Raw genomic sequence first — 17,561 nt, forward strand, 5'->3', positions numbered from 1 at the left:
TACGATAGAGAGAGAGAGTATCACGATTTCACTTTGCAGAAAGAGTAAATCGATTCTGACGTTTTGTTCTTTTTTCTTTCAAAGCTTAAATGTTTTAAATACTATTTTAAAGGAACTTTTTAATTGAAAAACCTTTCAGTTTTTTCCTTTGGTCAAATAACCTGTTTATTGACGAAAGGTAAGTGGGCTCTTCTTTTCGGGCGAAATCAAGAGAGAGAGAGAGAGAGAGAGAGAGAGAGAGAGAGAGACGGAGAGAGAGAGAGGAGAGAGAACGTTCCGATCTTTATTCTCGTCCCAAGCGAGTAACGTTGTTCTCGAGTCAGCTTTTTACTCTCGTCCCTAGTCTCTGTACGGGGAGAAAGGATAAAACGTTTTTAGTTTTTATTCTCGTCCCAAGGCACTGTACGGTGAGAGATTGAAAACGTAGTTTTGAATGAACTAGTGTTTAGTCTCCTTCCCAGCCACTGATCTTTTTATCTTAAAATATGTTTACTGTTTTTTTTTTTTTGCTTGTTTTAATGTGCTTACATTATACGACTGATTTCGCAATTATAACCTTTTGATGAGGGTAGAATTGCGTGCTTCAAGTAGAAATCAGTTTTATTCATACCTAATGTGAATTGTTAAAAAATTCGATTTCAGTGAAATAAGTGCAAAACAGAAAATCGTAGTGATAAAGTGATATTGCGCAAAGTGTTATCAGTGTTGCGACCGAGGGTTCGTCTGTTCGTGCCTGTCGTTCGCCTAGTCCGGGACCTTTTGCAAGCTCCCAAGCCCAGGGGAGAAGTAATGTCGTACGACTTATGGGTTCGAGAGGCCTTGATCAGCGAACAGACGTTCCCTCTATGGTATCAGGCGTATCTCACCAAGATCGCCCCTACCATTAGACGAGAGAGACGATTTTCTCCTCGTCATCCGAAGGCTTTTCGCATAAGAAACCGTGGAACAAGGTTTCGAGGCCCTTTAAGCGAAAGTCAGTCCTTTCAGGACAGGTCCAGCGTCCTGGTTTTAACTATTAGGACAGCTCTGACACTATGCAGTCATCGGAAGACTGCTCGCCGCCTAAACAAAAACGTAACACAGGCTCCGAGAGTCTTTTTGTAGGCAAGGTTTTGCAGTCACAGACGTTACCCTCGTCTCTTACCGCAACCATTCCCGTTGTTCCTAAATGAGTTGTACGGCAAGACATGCAGAATAAGCTTGCCTCTCTTATGGAAGACTATTCTGCCGATAAGGTTCACGTTGATCCTAGCCGTTTATCTCATCGAGATCCTGGCCTTCAGCCGCCCAAACGAACCTTTGTGCGTCCTGTTGACGTTGGCGTAGCTAAGTCACGTCAGTCACGATATGTAGAGCCTCACTCGATGCGGTCACGTGTTGGCTTTCAGCCGCATTTGGACGTTAGGCTGCTTCCTAATGCTCCTGTTGACGTTCAGGACGTTCGCCAACCAGCGGAGTTGACTTGTTTTGACGCTGAGCGTCAACTACCGCAGTCTAGAGTTGTTTTGACTGCTCAGACTAGGCAGTCAAAACAGTCTCGAGTGGACGCCGAGCGTCCTCCCGCACCTGTTGTTGTTGTCAGTTCACAGACTGTTAAGCAGTTACATGACGTTGCGTCCTGGTCCGCTACTAATGCACCAGTGCGTGTGGACTCTGCTTGTCAAGCATTGCCACCTCGGCAGGTCTCTCCCTTGCTTGAGACTCGGCTATTGTCGGACAAGATTCCTTCAGATGAGGAAGTTGCTGTTCCCCCTCCTACTGATATTCCCTTGATGACTCTGTCAGACGGAGAGGAGCCTAAAGCTGCTTAGCTCTCTATAGACTTTAAATAAATCATACTGATTTTTAAGGATCTTTGTCCGGATCTTTTTGTAACTGCTGCTCCTCGTTCGCCTAAACGTCAGAGTTTACACTAGGCCTAGCTACTTCGAAGCCGTTGTTTTTATAAGCTAGTGCTCTCTAGCTCTTCTAAGAGAGCTTTACGTTTGCTAGGCGACTGGTTTATCACCAGGAGGAGTTTGGGGGAGACAGCCTTTGCTTTCCCTACTTTTAAGCTGGCTTATAGAGCGAGAGTCTGATATGACACTCATAGACTCTCCCTGGCGCCTGGCCATGAGACGCTCCAAGATTTTATGGTCGACTTCAGAGCTAGACCATCTCCTGTTAGGAGTCTTTTTTCGAGCGTTTGAAGTTTTGTTGTACAATTATGTCATGCATAAACAAGGCTTTCAGGGATGGCTCCAATGATCTGACAGCCACGTTCTCTGCAGGAACAAGTTCCTCAGGGATGGCTCCAATGATCTGGCAGCCATGTTCACTGCAGGAGTACGTAAGAGGCAAGTGCGCTCAATGTGTTCATTGTCAAGACAAACTTCATGATGAAGTCTACCAGGCTGTCTTGACAGCATTAATGGAAGGCGACTGGATGGTCTCTCTCGACCTTCAGGAGGCATACTTCCACATTCCTATACACCCGGATTCCCAAACGTTTCTGAGGTTTGTTTACAGGAATGTGGGGTACCAGTTTCGAGCCCTGTGCTTTGGCCTCAGTCCTGCTCCTCTCGTGTTTACAAGGCTCATGAGGAATGTGGCAAAATCCCTCCATCTATCGGGGATCCGAGCCTCCCTGTACTTGGACGACTGGCTTCTCAGAGCATCGTCCAGTCTTCGCTGTCTGCAGGATCTACATTGGACGTTGAGTCTGGCCAGGGAGTTGGGACTTTTGGTCAACCTAAAAGTCCCTACTGATCCCATCCCAGATTATTCTATATTTGGGGATGGAGATTCGCAGTCCAGTTTTTTTCGGGCTTTTCCGTCTGCCACCAATTAGAACAAGCCCTGCTCTAAGTCCAACTAATGCTGAAAAGATAACGTTTGTTCAGTCAGGAGTTGGAACAGTCTCGTAGGGACTCTCTCATCCCTGGAGCAGTTTGTCTCACTAGGGAGACTACACCTACTGCCTCTCCGGTTCCATCTAGCCTCTCACTAGAACTAGGACAAGACGTTAGAGACGGTATCATTCCCAGTCTCCGAACCGGTGAAGGCATGCCTGAAATGGTGGGACAGCAATATCAGTCTGAGAGAGGGACTATCCCTAGCAGTCAAGAACCCAAACCACGCGTTGTTCTCAGACGCGTCGGATTTGGGTTGGGGTGCGACCCTGGACGGTCGGGAATGCTCGGGTCTGTGGACCTCAAGTCAGAAGAGCATGCACATCAACGGCAAGGAGCTATTAGCAGTCCACTTGGCCTTGATGATATTCGAAAGTTTCTTCGAAACTAAGTGGTAGAGGTCAACTCAGACAACACCACAGCTTTGGCGTACATCTCCAAGCAAGGAGGCACACACTCCTTCACGCTGCTCGAGATCGCAAGGGACCTTCTCTTATGGTCAAGAATTCGAGGCATCTCCCTGTTGACAAGATTCATCCAGGGGGACTTGAACGTCTTGGCAGACTGTCTCAGTCGGAGGGGTCAGGTGATACCCACGGAATGGACCCTCCACAAGGACGTGGGCAAGAGTCTTTGGGCTACTTGGGGTCAACCCACCATAGACCTCTTTGCCTCCTCATTGACCAAAAGGTTACCAATCTATTGCTCTCCAGTCCTAGATACAGAAGCAATCTACATAGACGCGTTTCTACTGGATTGGTCTCTTCTGGACTTATATGCATTCCCACCATTCAAGATAGTCAACAAGGTACTGCAGAAGTTCGCCTCTCACGAAGGGACAAGGTTGACGTTGGTTGCTACCCTCTGGCCCGCGAGAGAGTGGTTCACCGAGGTACTTCAATGGCTGGTAGACTTTCCAAGAAGTCTTCCTCTAAGGGTAGATCTGTTACGTCAGCCCCACGTAAAGAATGTCCATCAAAGCCTCCCCGCTCTTCGAGGCTTTTCGAAGGAGGCACCCAGTGCGATTGCAAGAGCTAGGAGAGCTTCTACCATTAGAGTATACCAGTCGAAGTGGGAAGTCTTTCGAGACTGGTGCAAGTCAGCATCTGTGTCCTCGTCCAGTACCTCTGTAGCCCAAATCGCAGATTTTCTTTTACATCTGAGAAAGGTTCGCTCCCTTTCAGCTCCCACGATTAAGGGCTACAGGAGCATGTTGGCTTCGGTCTTTCGACATAGAGGCTTAGATCTTTCCAACAATAAAGATCTCCAAGATCTCCTTAAGTCTTTCGAGACCTCTAAGGAACGTCGTTTGGCAACTCCTGGATGGAACTTAGATGTGGTCCTAAGGTTCCTCATGTCAGACAGGTTTGAGCCATTACATTCAGCCTCCCTGAAGGATCTCACCCTCAAGACACTTTTCCTAGTGTGCTTGGCTTCGGCTAAAAGGGTCAGTGAACTTCATGCCTTCAGTAAGAACATCGGCTTTTCTACAGAAAAAAGCCACTTGTTCACTTCAACTTGGTTTCCTGGCCAAAAGTGAACTGCCTTCTCGTCCTTGGCCTAAATCTTTTGATATTCCTTGCTTATCAGAGATAGTAGGCAACGAACTGGAAAGAGTATTATGTCCTGTTAGAGCTCTTAAGTTCTATTTAGCTCGTACTAAGTCATTACGAGGTAAATCTGAGGCATTATGGTGCTCGGTTAAGAAACCTTCATTGCCTATGTCAAAGAATGCTTTGTCATATTTTATCAGATTTTTTAATACGAGAAGCTCATTCTCACTTGAATGAGAAAGACCGATGTTTGCTTAAGGTTAAGACGCACGAAGTTAGAGCTATAGCAGCCTCCGTGGCCTTCAAGCAAAATAAATCTCTGCAAAGTATTATGGACGGAAGCAAGTCAGTGTTCGCGTCATTTTACTTAAAAGATGTCCAGACTCTTTACGAGGACTGCTACACACTGGGTCCATTCGTTGCAGCGAGTGCAGTAGTGGGTGAGGGTTCTACCACTACATTACCCTAATTCCAATATCCTTTTTAATCTGTCTCTTGAAATGTTTTTTTTTTTAATATTGTTTTTTGGGTTGTACGGAAGGCTAAGAAGCCTTTCGCATCCTGGTTGATTTGGCGGGTGGTCAAAGTCATTTCTTGAGAGCGCCCAGATTAGGGGTTTGATGAGGTCCTGTTGTATGGGTTGCAGTCCTTAATACTTCAGCTCCTGGGAGTCTTTCAGCATCCTAAGAGGATCGCTGGGCTTCGTGAGGAAGACAGACTTATAAGGCAGAGTAATCGTCTAAGTCAACTTCCTTACCAGGTACCTATATATTTTGGTTTTGTTATATTGATAACTGTCAAAAACTCTTAGCTTATACGCTGTAAACTTAATTAACTCTGGTCTCTACCCACCGCCTTGGGTGTGAATCAGCTATTATATATTCACCGGCTAAGTTAAATATTTAAAAATGATATTTTAATTATAAAATAAATTTTTGAATATACTTACCCGGTGAATATATAAATTAAAGGCCCTCCTTTCCTCCCCAATAGAGACGCAGCGGGACGAGAAGAATTGAAGGGTTTGTTTACATGCAAGAGTGGTATCTGGCCGATAGTGGCGCTGGTGGGCACACCCGCAACCTTCATAGCGATCGCTCGCGAGTTTTTTGAGTGTGTTTTCTGTCGAGCCGCTGAGTAGCAGCTATTATATATTCAAAAATTTATTTTATAATTAAAATATCATTTTATGATAGTTTGGGAGGTCTGATTTATCATTAGTAATCACTCATCTCATTTCATCAGGTTTTAGCAATTAGTTTGTTTGCTCTAGTATAAGGTGAACAAGGAGGTTTGTATCCTTGAAACTTATCAACAAAAATATATTTAGTTTTGTTTTATATAAATAATATCTTTAGTAGATGAATTTTTATTGTACTGTACTTCTTTTTATCAATTTTTATTCTCCAAGCTTCATCCTTGATGGGATACCATGTAAGTTGAGCAATATTTTTGCTCAGTGCTTAGTATTGTGGCCAAAAGATTTATTATGTGGTGCAAAATGGAGACGTACAATATTGATTAAAAAATTGAAGCATATTATTAAAACAAAATATTTAATAAGAAAGAGTTGATTGCCTAGGACCAACTTAAAAGCAAACAAGTGACAATCCCTGTAGTAAGAAAGATCATACATGTTGTCAAACTACTACATCACCTGTAAGGAATTAAGATTCAGATCTTTAGTTTTGTGTCCCACAGTCTGATATAACAAACAAAACAGTATTTTAGGATCTATGAAATAAAACTTTTTGACGCTGATACTTGAAAATTTTTTTTGCAGGGGTAGTACGGTTTATGTATGCTTCCTTTTCCTTGGGCTGGCCACTCTTCTCCCATGGAATTTTTTCATAACAGCACAAACGGTAATAAAACTTTCAACATTTTCTTTGTTAAATCATAACCCCATCAAACATATATATATATATATATATATATATATATATATATATATATATATATATATATATACATATATATATATATATATATTTATTTATATATATGTATATGTATATGTATGTATATATATATATATATATATATATATATATATATATATATATATATATATATATATATATATATATATATATATATATATATATATATATATATATATATATATATATATATATATATATAAAATACTTTTTCATGTTGTTCCCAAGTTTGCCATGGTTTTTTTTGTATGAGAGAGAATATACAGTAGTCACTATTCATGTACCATCTGATAACCAGTCATCTCAATTAAATCTCCACTTTGCATGAACCTGCAGAGATTTTAACATTTTAGGTAGCTCTTCCCCAGATGTTTAATAGAATACAAGGTTGCATTGATTGCATTAATATTTTTCAGCTATTTTTATGGATTAGTTATTTATTCATACAAACCATCCATTAATCTTAAGTGGCCAGAGTCTCACCATCCTAAAATAAATCTAGAAAGACAAAAGTTTCACTTTTCTTGATTTCACAAGGCAATGAATCATATTTATTTGTATACAGAGCTATTTTGTTTGCAATTCTAGGACTAACAGGTTCTATGCATTTTGTGTGATGTCCTATTGTTTGTTTCATATGTGTTTTCCAGTTAATTCATATTTCTTCTGGTGGGTTTTTAAGCTGTGATATAGATTTCCATTGTATACTTGAACAGTAATGGTTTCCATCCAGGCTGATGATGTCATTTGACCCTGTGTTCAATGTGATACAATACCTTAGTTTTTATCCTTCCTTGGGGATTGTTTGTTCTTATATCTTCATGGGGCTTCATGCTTTTCCACAAAACCAGAGATTTTTTTTTAGTAATTATTCAGACTCTTTTTAGGTAGAATTTTAGTGATTTTTTCTTTTAGGATATTTTGCTACAGGTATAAGTAACACCCGACCTTAACAGACTAATGCATTTATTAGCTACAGGTATAAAGTTTTTAAAATATTTTTCTCTGGTCCCATTTTAGTATTGTAATGCATATTTGGATAAATCTTTGATTTAAATATTCAGAGTAAAGTACTTTAGGGTTTAGACAAGAATGTATATGGAATACTTGTTAGCCGAAGGGTTTCTTAAAAAATGTTCAAGCGTAGGCTGTACAGTACTGTATGGTTTGTTATCTGGAAGATACAGTAATCCCCAATGCATTTGGTAAGTTGGGTGGGTTAATTTACAAGCAACTATTACCATAGAATCAATCAATAAACAACTTATTGCTCAACCAAATGAATAGTTTCCTTCTTTAATATCATTGTCTATTTGCCTTGTCACTTTTATAAATGTGACCTTTTTTTTTATTAAACGGAACTTACCTATGGGTCCCATGATTCATATGTAAGCTTTTCAACTGAAAGAAAAGTGAAACCATTTTTTCTCTTAACCCCTATATCCCTTCCTTCTGCTGACAGTACATCACAATATCCTAACTGCTGGATAGAAACTGCATTCAGTGGTGATGGGACCAACCTAAACCCTACAGTTGTACTGCTTATTCTGTTAATGACATTCATTTATGACTGTCGACCTTCATCTCTCTTTTTGTTTAGATTTAATTAATTTTGTATGTTTTCATGGCTGTAGGAGTTACCAATGTATGTCTTCTGATTTTAAAACAGTATTTTTGGGCTCAGCCATGTCATCCTGATGGAAGGTTCCTAATGGTAGCTTCCTAAGGGATATATGTAACTACAGAGATATTCCCAGAGAATTTACCTTTAGGTCTCCAGAATTCTAACTCCTGGCGCGAATATCCTTAAATTTCTCTCAAGGATATTGCATAATATCAAGGGACGTATTCTTGACATGCCCCATGGCAATCTTCACCCTGAATAGCTTTTACGCTTCGAGGGGTAAAGTGGCAAAAATAGAAGGGGAGCCGTATCAAGGTTACCCTACTTCCCATACTACTATTGAGTATGCAAGATGGCGGACATTCCTAATTTTGTAGCGATTTCGCTCGGTGGTGTTCCCTGTTGATCTAACTTTTTCGATTGATTTTCAAGGATTATTATTATGCAATCTCCAACTTCTTTCGCCTCTGGAAAGTTGAGTATTGGGTCTTTACAATGAGTATATTTTAGCTCCTGTTTCACAGTGAAATTAGAGTAATTTATTGTGCTTAGGAGCTAGGCCTGTTACCGGAGGCGCCATGGGCGCTATCGTTCGTTAGGCATGTGTTTAGTTAGTAGAACAACTTTCCCGGTTTAAATAGCATTACAGTGAACCCTCGCTACTTCGCGGTTCGACCATCGCGGATTCACCACTTCGCGGATTTTTTCCATAACCCATATATATACAGTAATATATATATATATATGTATGCATGTATTTATGTATATATGTAGGTATGTATATGTGTATACATATAAATATATATATATATATATACACACACACATATATATATATATATATACATATATATATATATATATATATGTATATATATATATATATATATATATATATATATATATATATATATATATATATATATATATATATACATATATATATATATATATATATATATATATATATATATATATATATATATATATATATATATATATCTAAAGTAGGAAGATGTGATGTAGTTCTAAGGGAAAAGTATGGGAAATATGTCTGGGTAATAAGCAAAGCTCTACCTCCAGTTTGTTTCTACATTATGATCAGAGATAAATGTAAACAAAACATTGGTTGCCATTTTTTATCGTGCTTTTTAGCATGTTTAGGAAATGCATGATATAAAATCACCTTTAATATTTGTGCCTGTTTTAGTTTAGGGTACTGTAGTACATGCATTAAGTGTTCTGTACATTAAAGGGTAGTTTGTTAACAGTACTACGTACAAGGGAAGGTTTTAAAAGTCTGAATATACATGTTGAATAAATAGGTAAATATGGTGTCACTACTTCGCGGATTTTCACCTATCGCGGCCGCGACTGGAACCTATCTACCGCGATAAACGAGGGTTCACTGTAATTAATTAACTATGAAAGCTATTTAGGCAAATTATACTTGTAAAGATATTTATAATATGCATAATTTCCCTTTTTTCTATGTCGATCGTATAAGTCAGAGTTTCGGTGATTTAGATAACCGAGATCTCGTCTTGCCTAGGTAACCTAATCTAGGCGATTAGTATACTTTCAGACATTTCCCCGGTTACTCTCGTGTATTGTTTTATCAATTCAGGTGGAGATAGATATCTCCTAGAATTATTATATAAACCAATACTCGTCTCCAGTGGAGATTTAAGGGTAATCCCTCCTTCCCTCTGAGCATAGCCTTAGGCTACAACCCTAGTGGGTCGTGCCTCGAGTTTTCATTCAGGCATGACTAGCTTAGGGTTTTTCTGTCCCTTCCCTAAGCCGCAGATAGCAGGTTTTGGGATTTGGTCAGAACCTCAGAGTATTTAGTCTTGTGCTGGCAGCCGGCCGGTAGGGTGAATAGTCATTCCCCTGCCGGCTAGGCTGCCGGCATAGGAGGCTAGCCCTCCCTAGGCTGCATTTGAAGTGGTTGTATGATGCCGCCACCTTCTCCCTGTAGTCTGGAAGACTAGTCCTGTGCTCGCAGTCCTTAGGCTGAAGAATAGACATTCTTCTGCTGCCTAGGATGGCGACGGCATTGGAACTCTGTTTCTCGTTTGTCGAGAGGAGGCGGCACTGCCGCCGTCCTCTTAACTGCATTGGCAGACCCTAGGTTGGAGAATAGAGATTCTCCTGTCACCTAGGATGACGCTGATACTGAAACAGAGTTTCTTCAGTGAGTGGTAGGACCGGCAACCTTGCCGGCTCCTTCCACACCTCATACAGGACCCTTTTCCCTCCCCCTCTGTCCTTTAGGGATGGCCTAGCCATCGTATCTCTTTGGGCTGTTGTCGTCCTGCAATCTCACCGATTGCCGGCGGGTTGTGGGGCCGGCCGGACTCCTATTCATCAACCTGGCTGCCGGCGGCCACGACGACTGCCAGCGGCCATGTTACTTTTACTACCAGCGGCTATACAGGCTGCTGGGAGCCATGTCATCTGCCGGCAGCCATGACGGCTGCCAGAGGCCACGATGACTGCTGGTGGCCATGTTGGCTGGCAGCCATGTTTACTACAACTGCTGGCGGCTATGACGGCTGCCACTGGCAATGCATGCGGCTGGCAGCCATGTCATCTGCCGGCGACTGGCGGCTGCCGGCAGTCATGATGGCTGTTGATGGGAAGTTTCTTCTGTCACCAAGGTTCTTCAGTCCTCCCTTGGACTGCCGGCCACAAGTGCTATTGCTGAGTATACTGCCGGCCGGACCGGCACAGACAGGTGCTGACTCAGCCGGCGGTATGCCAACTGTACCAGTACTGCCGAGTGCTAGCCTGCCGGATGGAAGCCTGAATGATACATTCTCCCCTTCCATTTGAACCTTCTTTTTGGAGAAAGGCAGTAAAATTAGATATTTTAAACATAAGACTTACCTGGTAGTTATATATATAGCTTACGTCTCTGACGTCATGGCAGAAAATTCCAAACTCGCGCCAATCGCCGAATGGATAGCCAGGTGTACTACCTGCGCACCCTAGCGAGGTACCTCGGAACCATCCCCTGTTCCCTCATATTTTCTCTGCTGCCGCTAGTGGCAACATCGTTGGATTTTTCATTCGCTGTAACCTGTATATTACAGTTATCTTTGTGATGTACAATTTACTTTTAGCCTTCGCTGTTTGGGTTTTATTTTTACTAAGTGTTAGTGTTTTATTTTCAAACATAAGACTTACCCGGTAATTATATATATAGCTTACGTCCCTGACGTCACGGCAGAAAATTCAAAGCTCGCGCCAATTGCCGATTGGATAGCCAGGTGTACCACCCCTGTGCCTTAGCAAGGTACCTGGGAACCATTCCAGGAACCCTCATATATTCCCTGCCGTCGCTAGCGGCGACACGTGAATTCTGCTATCGTCGATATTGATCTTATTTTGTGAAGTACAAAACTTTGGTTGTTGACTCCCGCTTGTTTTTGATCTCGCTTTTGGATATTCTTTAATTCGTTGGATTTAGAAAATTTTTACCCTTGCTTGTCTGATTTCTCTTTAAATTTTTCAAAATGGCCACCCCCCCTATAACTTTTAGGTTATGTGCGAGTAGTGGGTGTAAGACCCGAATGGCAAAAGCTTCTCTTGATCCCCATTCTCTGTGTTGCTTGCAGAGGTAAAGAGTGTGATTTGGGGGATTGCTGTAATGAGAGTGTTCTTTTATCAGAGCATGAATGGATTGAGCTTGATAGGTATAGATGTAAACTCAAAAGGGATAGATTGAGACGAAGTTCTTCCCGTTCTTCTAAAGACTTTTCCTTTTTCCATGTCACTAACCCTATTCCTTCCCCTGTAGTGGTAGATCCTGATCCCGCTACTGTAACTGCTAATGAGCCGTCGCTCAAAGATATGTTGGTTGCGATTTAAGCGCTGGGCGCTAAAGTGGAATCGCTTGCGGCGGACAGAACCCAACTGATGTCCGACGTAAAGCAGTTGAAGGGTGAAAGTGCGAAAAGTGCAGTGGAGGGTGCGCCTGCTTACGTCTGTCGTCCTCCTAGTCCTAGACCTCTTCCAAGCTCCCCAACCCCTGGGAGAAGAAATGTCGAACGGCGAAAGGAGACGAGAGGCTCTAAAACACGAGCAGACGTCCCCTTGAACGTACCTGTGGACACTTCCCAGGACGTTCACCCTTACCAATGGAAAGGTGAGGTTAAGTATTTCTCTTCATCTTCGGATGACGCCTTGCCAAGCTTCCAGACCTCTTAAGAGGACCTTTGATAAGACCTACCAACGTCCTGCTAGTTCGCGGCCTGGATGTAGCCATTGGGATACACCAGAGTCGTTTGAAAGTTCTCCAACTAAACGTCCTTATAGGACATTGGATGCTACCAAGGATCCTACTATGCAGTCAGGACCAGGCTTAACCTCAATCCAGGCACCCACGCAGCCTTCAGACTGGTTTTCACCTTCCAGGCGCTCTGTCCCCCTGAGCAATGAGGAGAACGTTGTGGTGTCATCACCGATATCGCAACGTTCAGATCCTAATTTTGTCATGCTACAAGAGATGCAAAGCAGGCTCTCGTCGTTCATGCAGAACTACCAGCGTAGTGACAAACCTCAAGCTGACAAACGTGTCAGTTATTGTCAGGATCGATACGGCGAGCAGGCTGCTCAGAAAGTTTTGAAATGTCCTGTAGGATGTGTTTTCGAACGTTCACTTAAGCGCACGGCCGTTCATGATGTCGAACGTCCTCATAGTCGAGGCTCTAAGCTTCTTACTAGCCTCCCTGAACATCCTTTAGGACGTTGTCATGAACGATCACCCAAGTCAGCAGTTGACAGCCCTAGTATAGAACGCGGTTTACTACAAGACGCAAAACGCCCTTTCAAGCGCAAGGAGATCCTTCTGTCAGATTGTGTGCTCGAACGTCCTTCAAAGAGAGACGTCGAACGTCCTGTTGAACAGGCTGCCGAACGTCCTGAGAAACAGGCTGCCGTTCGTCCTACGAAACAGGCTGTCGAACGTCCTTTGAAACAGGCTGCCGAACAATCTGTGAAACAGGCTGCTGATCGTCCTACGAAACAGGCTGCCGAACGTCTTGCAAAACAGGCTGTCGAACGTCCTAGATTTCAGGACGCCTTCCACTCTTCAAGTTACATTAGTGACACGTCCTCCAGGATGTGTTTCTGAACGGCAAACAGCCGAACAGGTCGGTGAATGGCAAGCGGTTTGCAGTGCTGAACGCTTGACAGTAAGCGACGGCAAGCGCCTTTCAGGATGCGATCCTGAACGCCCTACCCCTTACCATATTTCAGATGTTAGTCTTGATCATGATTATGAGGCTCACTCTTTCCAAGATGACATTAACGCAGTTCAAGTTCAGGAACTCTTAGGCTCCTGTCGAGTTGATCGCGAGCGTTTGGGTGAGCCCCAAGTATCACGCCCGCTTGATATTATTCGTAATGATCCTGTTTCTGTTGCTGTAAGAACTCAGGATATTTTCGAGAAGGATACTGCTCTCAACTCTCTTACTCCCGATGGGACTTTACCTGAGAAGGACATCGAAGGTAAGCTTTCTCCTGTGGAGTTTGAGGAAGTGTCGGAAGACGAGGACTCTGTTTCTTTTCGTCATTCTGCCGACTTGAAAAGACTTATAAAAGTTTACTGAGGAATTCTCAGACTTCTTTGTGCCAGTGGCTCCTTGTTCGCCACCGTCAGAATTTACTCTTGGGAAGGCTTCTAAGAAGGCTGGCTTTACTAAGATGGTTTTTTCACGTTCATCTAAGAGGGCTCTAAAACTGATGGATGACTGGATGCTGTCTAAGAAAGCCTTAGGAAAAGCACCTTTCTCTTTTCCTCTAGCTAGACTGGCCTCCAGGTCTAGTATCTGGTACGAGACAGGAGAAGTTCTTGGCTTGGGGATACCTGCCTCTGCCCAGGGAGATTTCTCAAGCCTCGTATACACTCCTCGTCGGTCGGCCATGAGGAAGACCAAGATCTTCTGGTCTACATCAGAGATGGACCACCTGCTTAAGGGCATATTTAGAGCCTTCGAAGTTTTTAACTTCTTGGACTGGACTCTTGGAGCTTTGGGTAAAAAAGTCGCTACTTTTAAAGTGGGGGATACTTCTGCCCTAGTCCATTTAATGTCGTGTATGGACAAGGCTTTGCGGGATGGATCCAACGAATTAGCAGCACTCTTTTCTGCAGGCATCCTGAAGAAAAGGGATCAGTTATGCTCGTTTCTTTCTCTGGGGGTTACTCCCTTCCAGAAATCCGAGCTGTTGTATGCGCCTCTTTCTCCTTTGTTGTTCCCACAAGAACTAATTAAGGAGATATCGTCAGCCTTGGCTCAAGAGGCTACTCAAGATCTTGTCTCTAAGACAGCCAGAAAAGCTCTTCCACCCTCATTTACCAGTCAAAAACCTAAGGAAGAAACTTCCTTTCCAAAGTTTTCCCAGCTCTTTCGAGGGAGATCTTCCAGCAGGGGTAGCTCCAGACCTGACGCTAGAAGGAATAAAAGGAGAGGCTTCAGAGCAGGGCAAAGCAGAGTCTGACTGCTTTCTCCTTCAGGCAGTAGGAGCCAGACTACTCAACTTCTGGCAAGCGTGGGAGAAGAGAAGAGCAGATCATTGGTCTATACAGAGCTTGAAGGAGGGTTACAAGATCCCCTTTCAAGGGAATCCTCCTTTGGTCTTACTTCCTGTGGATCTCTCTCCCAGATACAGAGAGGAGGCAAAGAGACAAGCTCTGACTATCCAAGTGTCTCTCATTTTGAAAAGGGGCCTATAAAAAAAGTACAGGATATATGTTCACCAGGCTTTTACAACCGCCTATTCTTGGTACCCAAGAACTCGGGGGGGATGGCGTCCAGTCCTGGACGTGAGTGCGCTGAACAAGTTCATCCAGAAGACGAAGTTCTCAACGGAGACTTCGAAATCAGTTCTAGCTGCAGTAAGGAAGGGCGACTGGATGGTCTCTTTATATCTCCAGGACGCCTACTTCCACATCCCAATCCATCCGAGTTTCAGGCCTTAACTAAGATTCGTCTTCAAGGAAGAAGTTTTCCAATTTTGAGCCCTATGCTTCGGCCTCTGCACAGCCCCACAGGTCTTTACAAAGCTCATGCTAAATGTAGCAAAAATCCTCCATTCAAGGGGCATCAGAGCCTCCCTGTATCTCGACGACTGGCTTCTCAGAGCTCACTCATACGATCACTGCCTGAAGGATCTTCAGACAACATTGAACCTCACAAAAGAACTGGGTCTCTTTGTCAACAAGGAAAAGTCTCTCTTGATTCCATCTCAAGAGATTCTCTATTTGGGAATGACGATTCGGAGTTAGATTTTTCGGGCTATTCCATCTCCTTTAAGGATGGAGTAAGCTAGATTGAAACTCCAATCTTTTCTAAATAAGAATATGTGTTCAGCAAGGAAGTGGATGAGTCTAGTAGGAACCCTCTCCTCCTTAGAACAATTTGTTCCCCTAGGAAGACTAAACCTTCGTCCTCTCCAGTTCCATCTCAACAGCCATTGGAACAAGGAGAAAGACCTAGAAACGATGTCTATTCCAATTACGAACTCCATCAAAGTCTGCCTTCGGTGGTGGGACGAACCAAACAAGTTCCAGGAAGGTTTCGACCTAACGCAAAAGAGCCCAGACCTTGTGTTATTCTCCGACGCCTTAGACTCAGGGTGGGGAGCAACCCTAAACAAGTTGGAAGTTTTGGGACTATGGTCAGAGAACCAAATAACTTACATGTAAATCACAAGGAATTGTTGGCAGTTCTATTAGCCCTCAAAAATTTTGAAGGATCAGTCACCAACAAAGTAATTCAGGTCAGTGCCGACAACACGACGGCATTGGCTTACATTGCCAAGCAGGGGGGAACTCACTCGATATCTCTGTACGAGACGGCAAAGAATCTCCTTTTGTAGGCAAGAGAGAGGAACTTTATCCTTCTAACAAGGTTCATCCAAGGGGAGAAAAACGTAATGGCAGACAGCCTCAGCAGAAGAGGTCAGATCCTACCGACAGAGTGGATGCTCCATCCTCAAGTTTGCAAGAGCCTGTGGTGTCTTTGGAGTTGACCATGCATAGATCTCTTTGCAACATCAAAGACGAAAAGGTTAGAGGCGTATTGCTCCCCTGTGCCGGATCCAGAAGCAGTCCACATAGACGCGTTTCTTTTGGATTGGACCAACCTAGATCTGTATGCCTTCCCACCATACAAGATCCTGTACAAAGTGGTACAGAAGTTTGTAACATCCAAAGGGACCAGAATGACCCTAGTGGCCCCCTTTTGGCCATCAAGAGAATGGTTCACAGAGGTACTGGAATGGATGGTAGACACTCCAAGAAGCCTTCCATTAAGAGTAGATCTACTCAAACAACCCCACTTGGAAAGATTCCATCAAAATCTCCACGTTCTTCAGCTGACTGCCTTCAGACTATCGAAAGACTCACTAGATCTAGAGGCTTTTCGAAGGAGGTAGCTCAAGCCATTGCAAGGGCAAGAAGAACTTCAACTATCAAAGTTTATCAATCCAAGTGGGAGGTTTTTAGAGAGTGGTGTAGAGTCAACTCTCTTTCCTCATCCAGTACCTCTGTAGCCCAAATTGCAGAATTCCTGCTCCACCTTCAAAGGAAGTGCAATTTCTCCTCCTCGACTATTAAAGGATATAGAAGCATGTTGGCGACGGTGTTCAGTCATAGAAACCTAGATCTTTCTAACAATAAGGATCTGTAAGAACTTCTTAAGTCTTTTGAGACTACAAAACAACGAAACCAAGATTCACCATCCTGGAATCTGGATATTGTATTGAAGTTTCTTATGAGCGACAGGTTTGAGCCATTGGGTTCAGCTTCTATGAGGGGCCTTACTATGAAAACTTTATTTTTGGTTAGTCTCGCAACAGCCAAAAGAGTGAGTGAAATACATGCATTTAGCAAGAACGTTGGTTTTCGTGATGGTAAGGCTGTCTGTGCCTTACAGTTAGGCTTTCTTGCCAAAAACGAACGCCCTTCTCAACCTTGGCCCAAACCGTTTGAGATTCCGAATCTTACAGATTTAGTTGGCGAGGAGTTGGAAAGAGTCTTATGCCCTGTAAGAGCTCTGAGATGCTACTTGGATAGAACAAAAGATTTACGAGGCAATTCTGAAGCTCTATGGTGCTCAGTCAAAAAGCCCTTGTTACTGATGTCAAGAAATGCCTTGTCATTTTTTATCAAGCTTTTGATAAAAGAATCACATATTCATTGTATTGAAGCAGACCTTGGTCTCTTAAAGGTCAAGACTCACGAAGTCAGAGCAGTAGCAACGTTGGCAGCATTCATACAGAATAGATCATTGCAAAGCATAATGGACACAACCTTTTGGAGGAGCAAATCTGTGTTCGCTTCATATTATTTGAAAGGTGTTCAGACTCGTTACGAGGACTGCTACACTCTGGGTCCATTCGTAGCAGCGAGTACAGTAGTGGGTGAAGGATCCACCACTATGTTCCCATAATCCCAATAACCTTTTCTTCTCTTGGTACTTTTATTTGTTTTTATGGTTGTCTGTGGAGATTGTGTCAGTCTTCCACAATCATTGATTTT

At 43.0% G+C, this 17,561-nt stretch overlaps 1 protein-coding gene across 4 annotated transcripts in view; it reads left to right on the forward strand.

Moving 5' to 3' along the window:
• Positions 1–17,561, forward strand: part of LOC137624350 (equilibrative nucleoside transporter 1-like) — a 788,303-nt gene that overhangs the window by 707,270 nt on the left and 63,472 nt on the right. For all 4 annotated transcript variants that reach the window (XM_068355039.1, XM_068355041.1, XM_068355037.1 and 1 more), the window contains exon 4: positions 6,228–6,309. In XM_068355039.1, the coding sequence (XP_068211140.1) occupies positions 6,228–6,309 (82 nt within the window). The remainder of the gene's footprint in view (positions 1–6,227; positions 6,310–17,561) is intronic.

Source organism: Palaemon carinicauda, chromosome 31 (assembly GCF_036898095.1).
Source record: "Palaemon carinicauda isolate YSFRI2023 chromosome 31, ASM3689809v2, whole genome shotgun sequence".
Classification (NCBI taxonomy): Eukaryota; Metazoa; Arthropoda; class Malacostraca; order Decapoda; family Palaemonidae; genus Palaemon; species Palaemon carinicauda.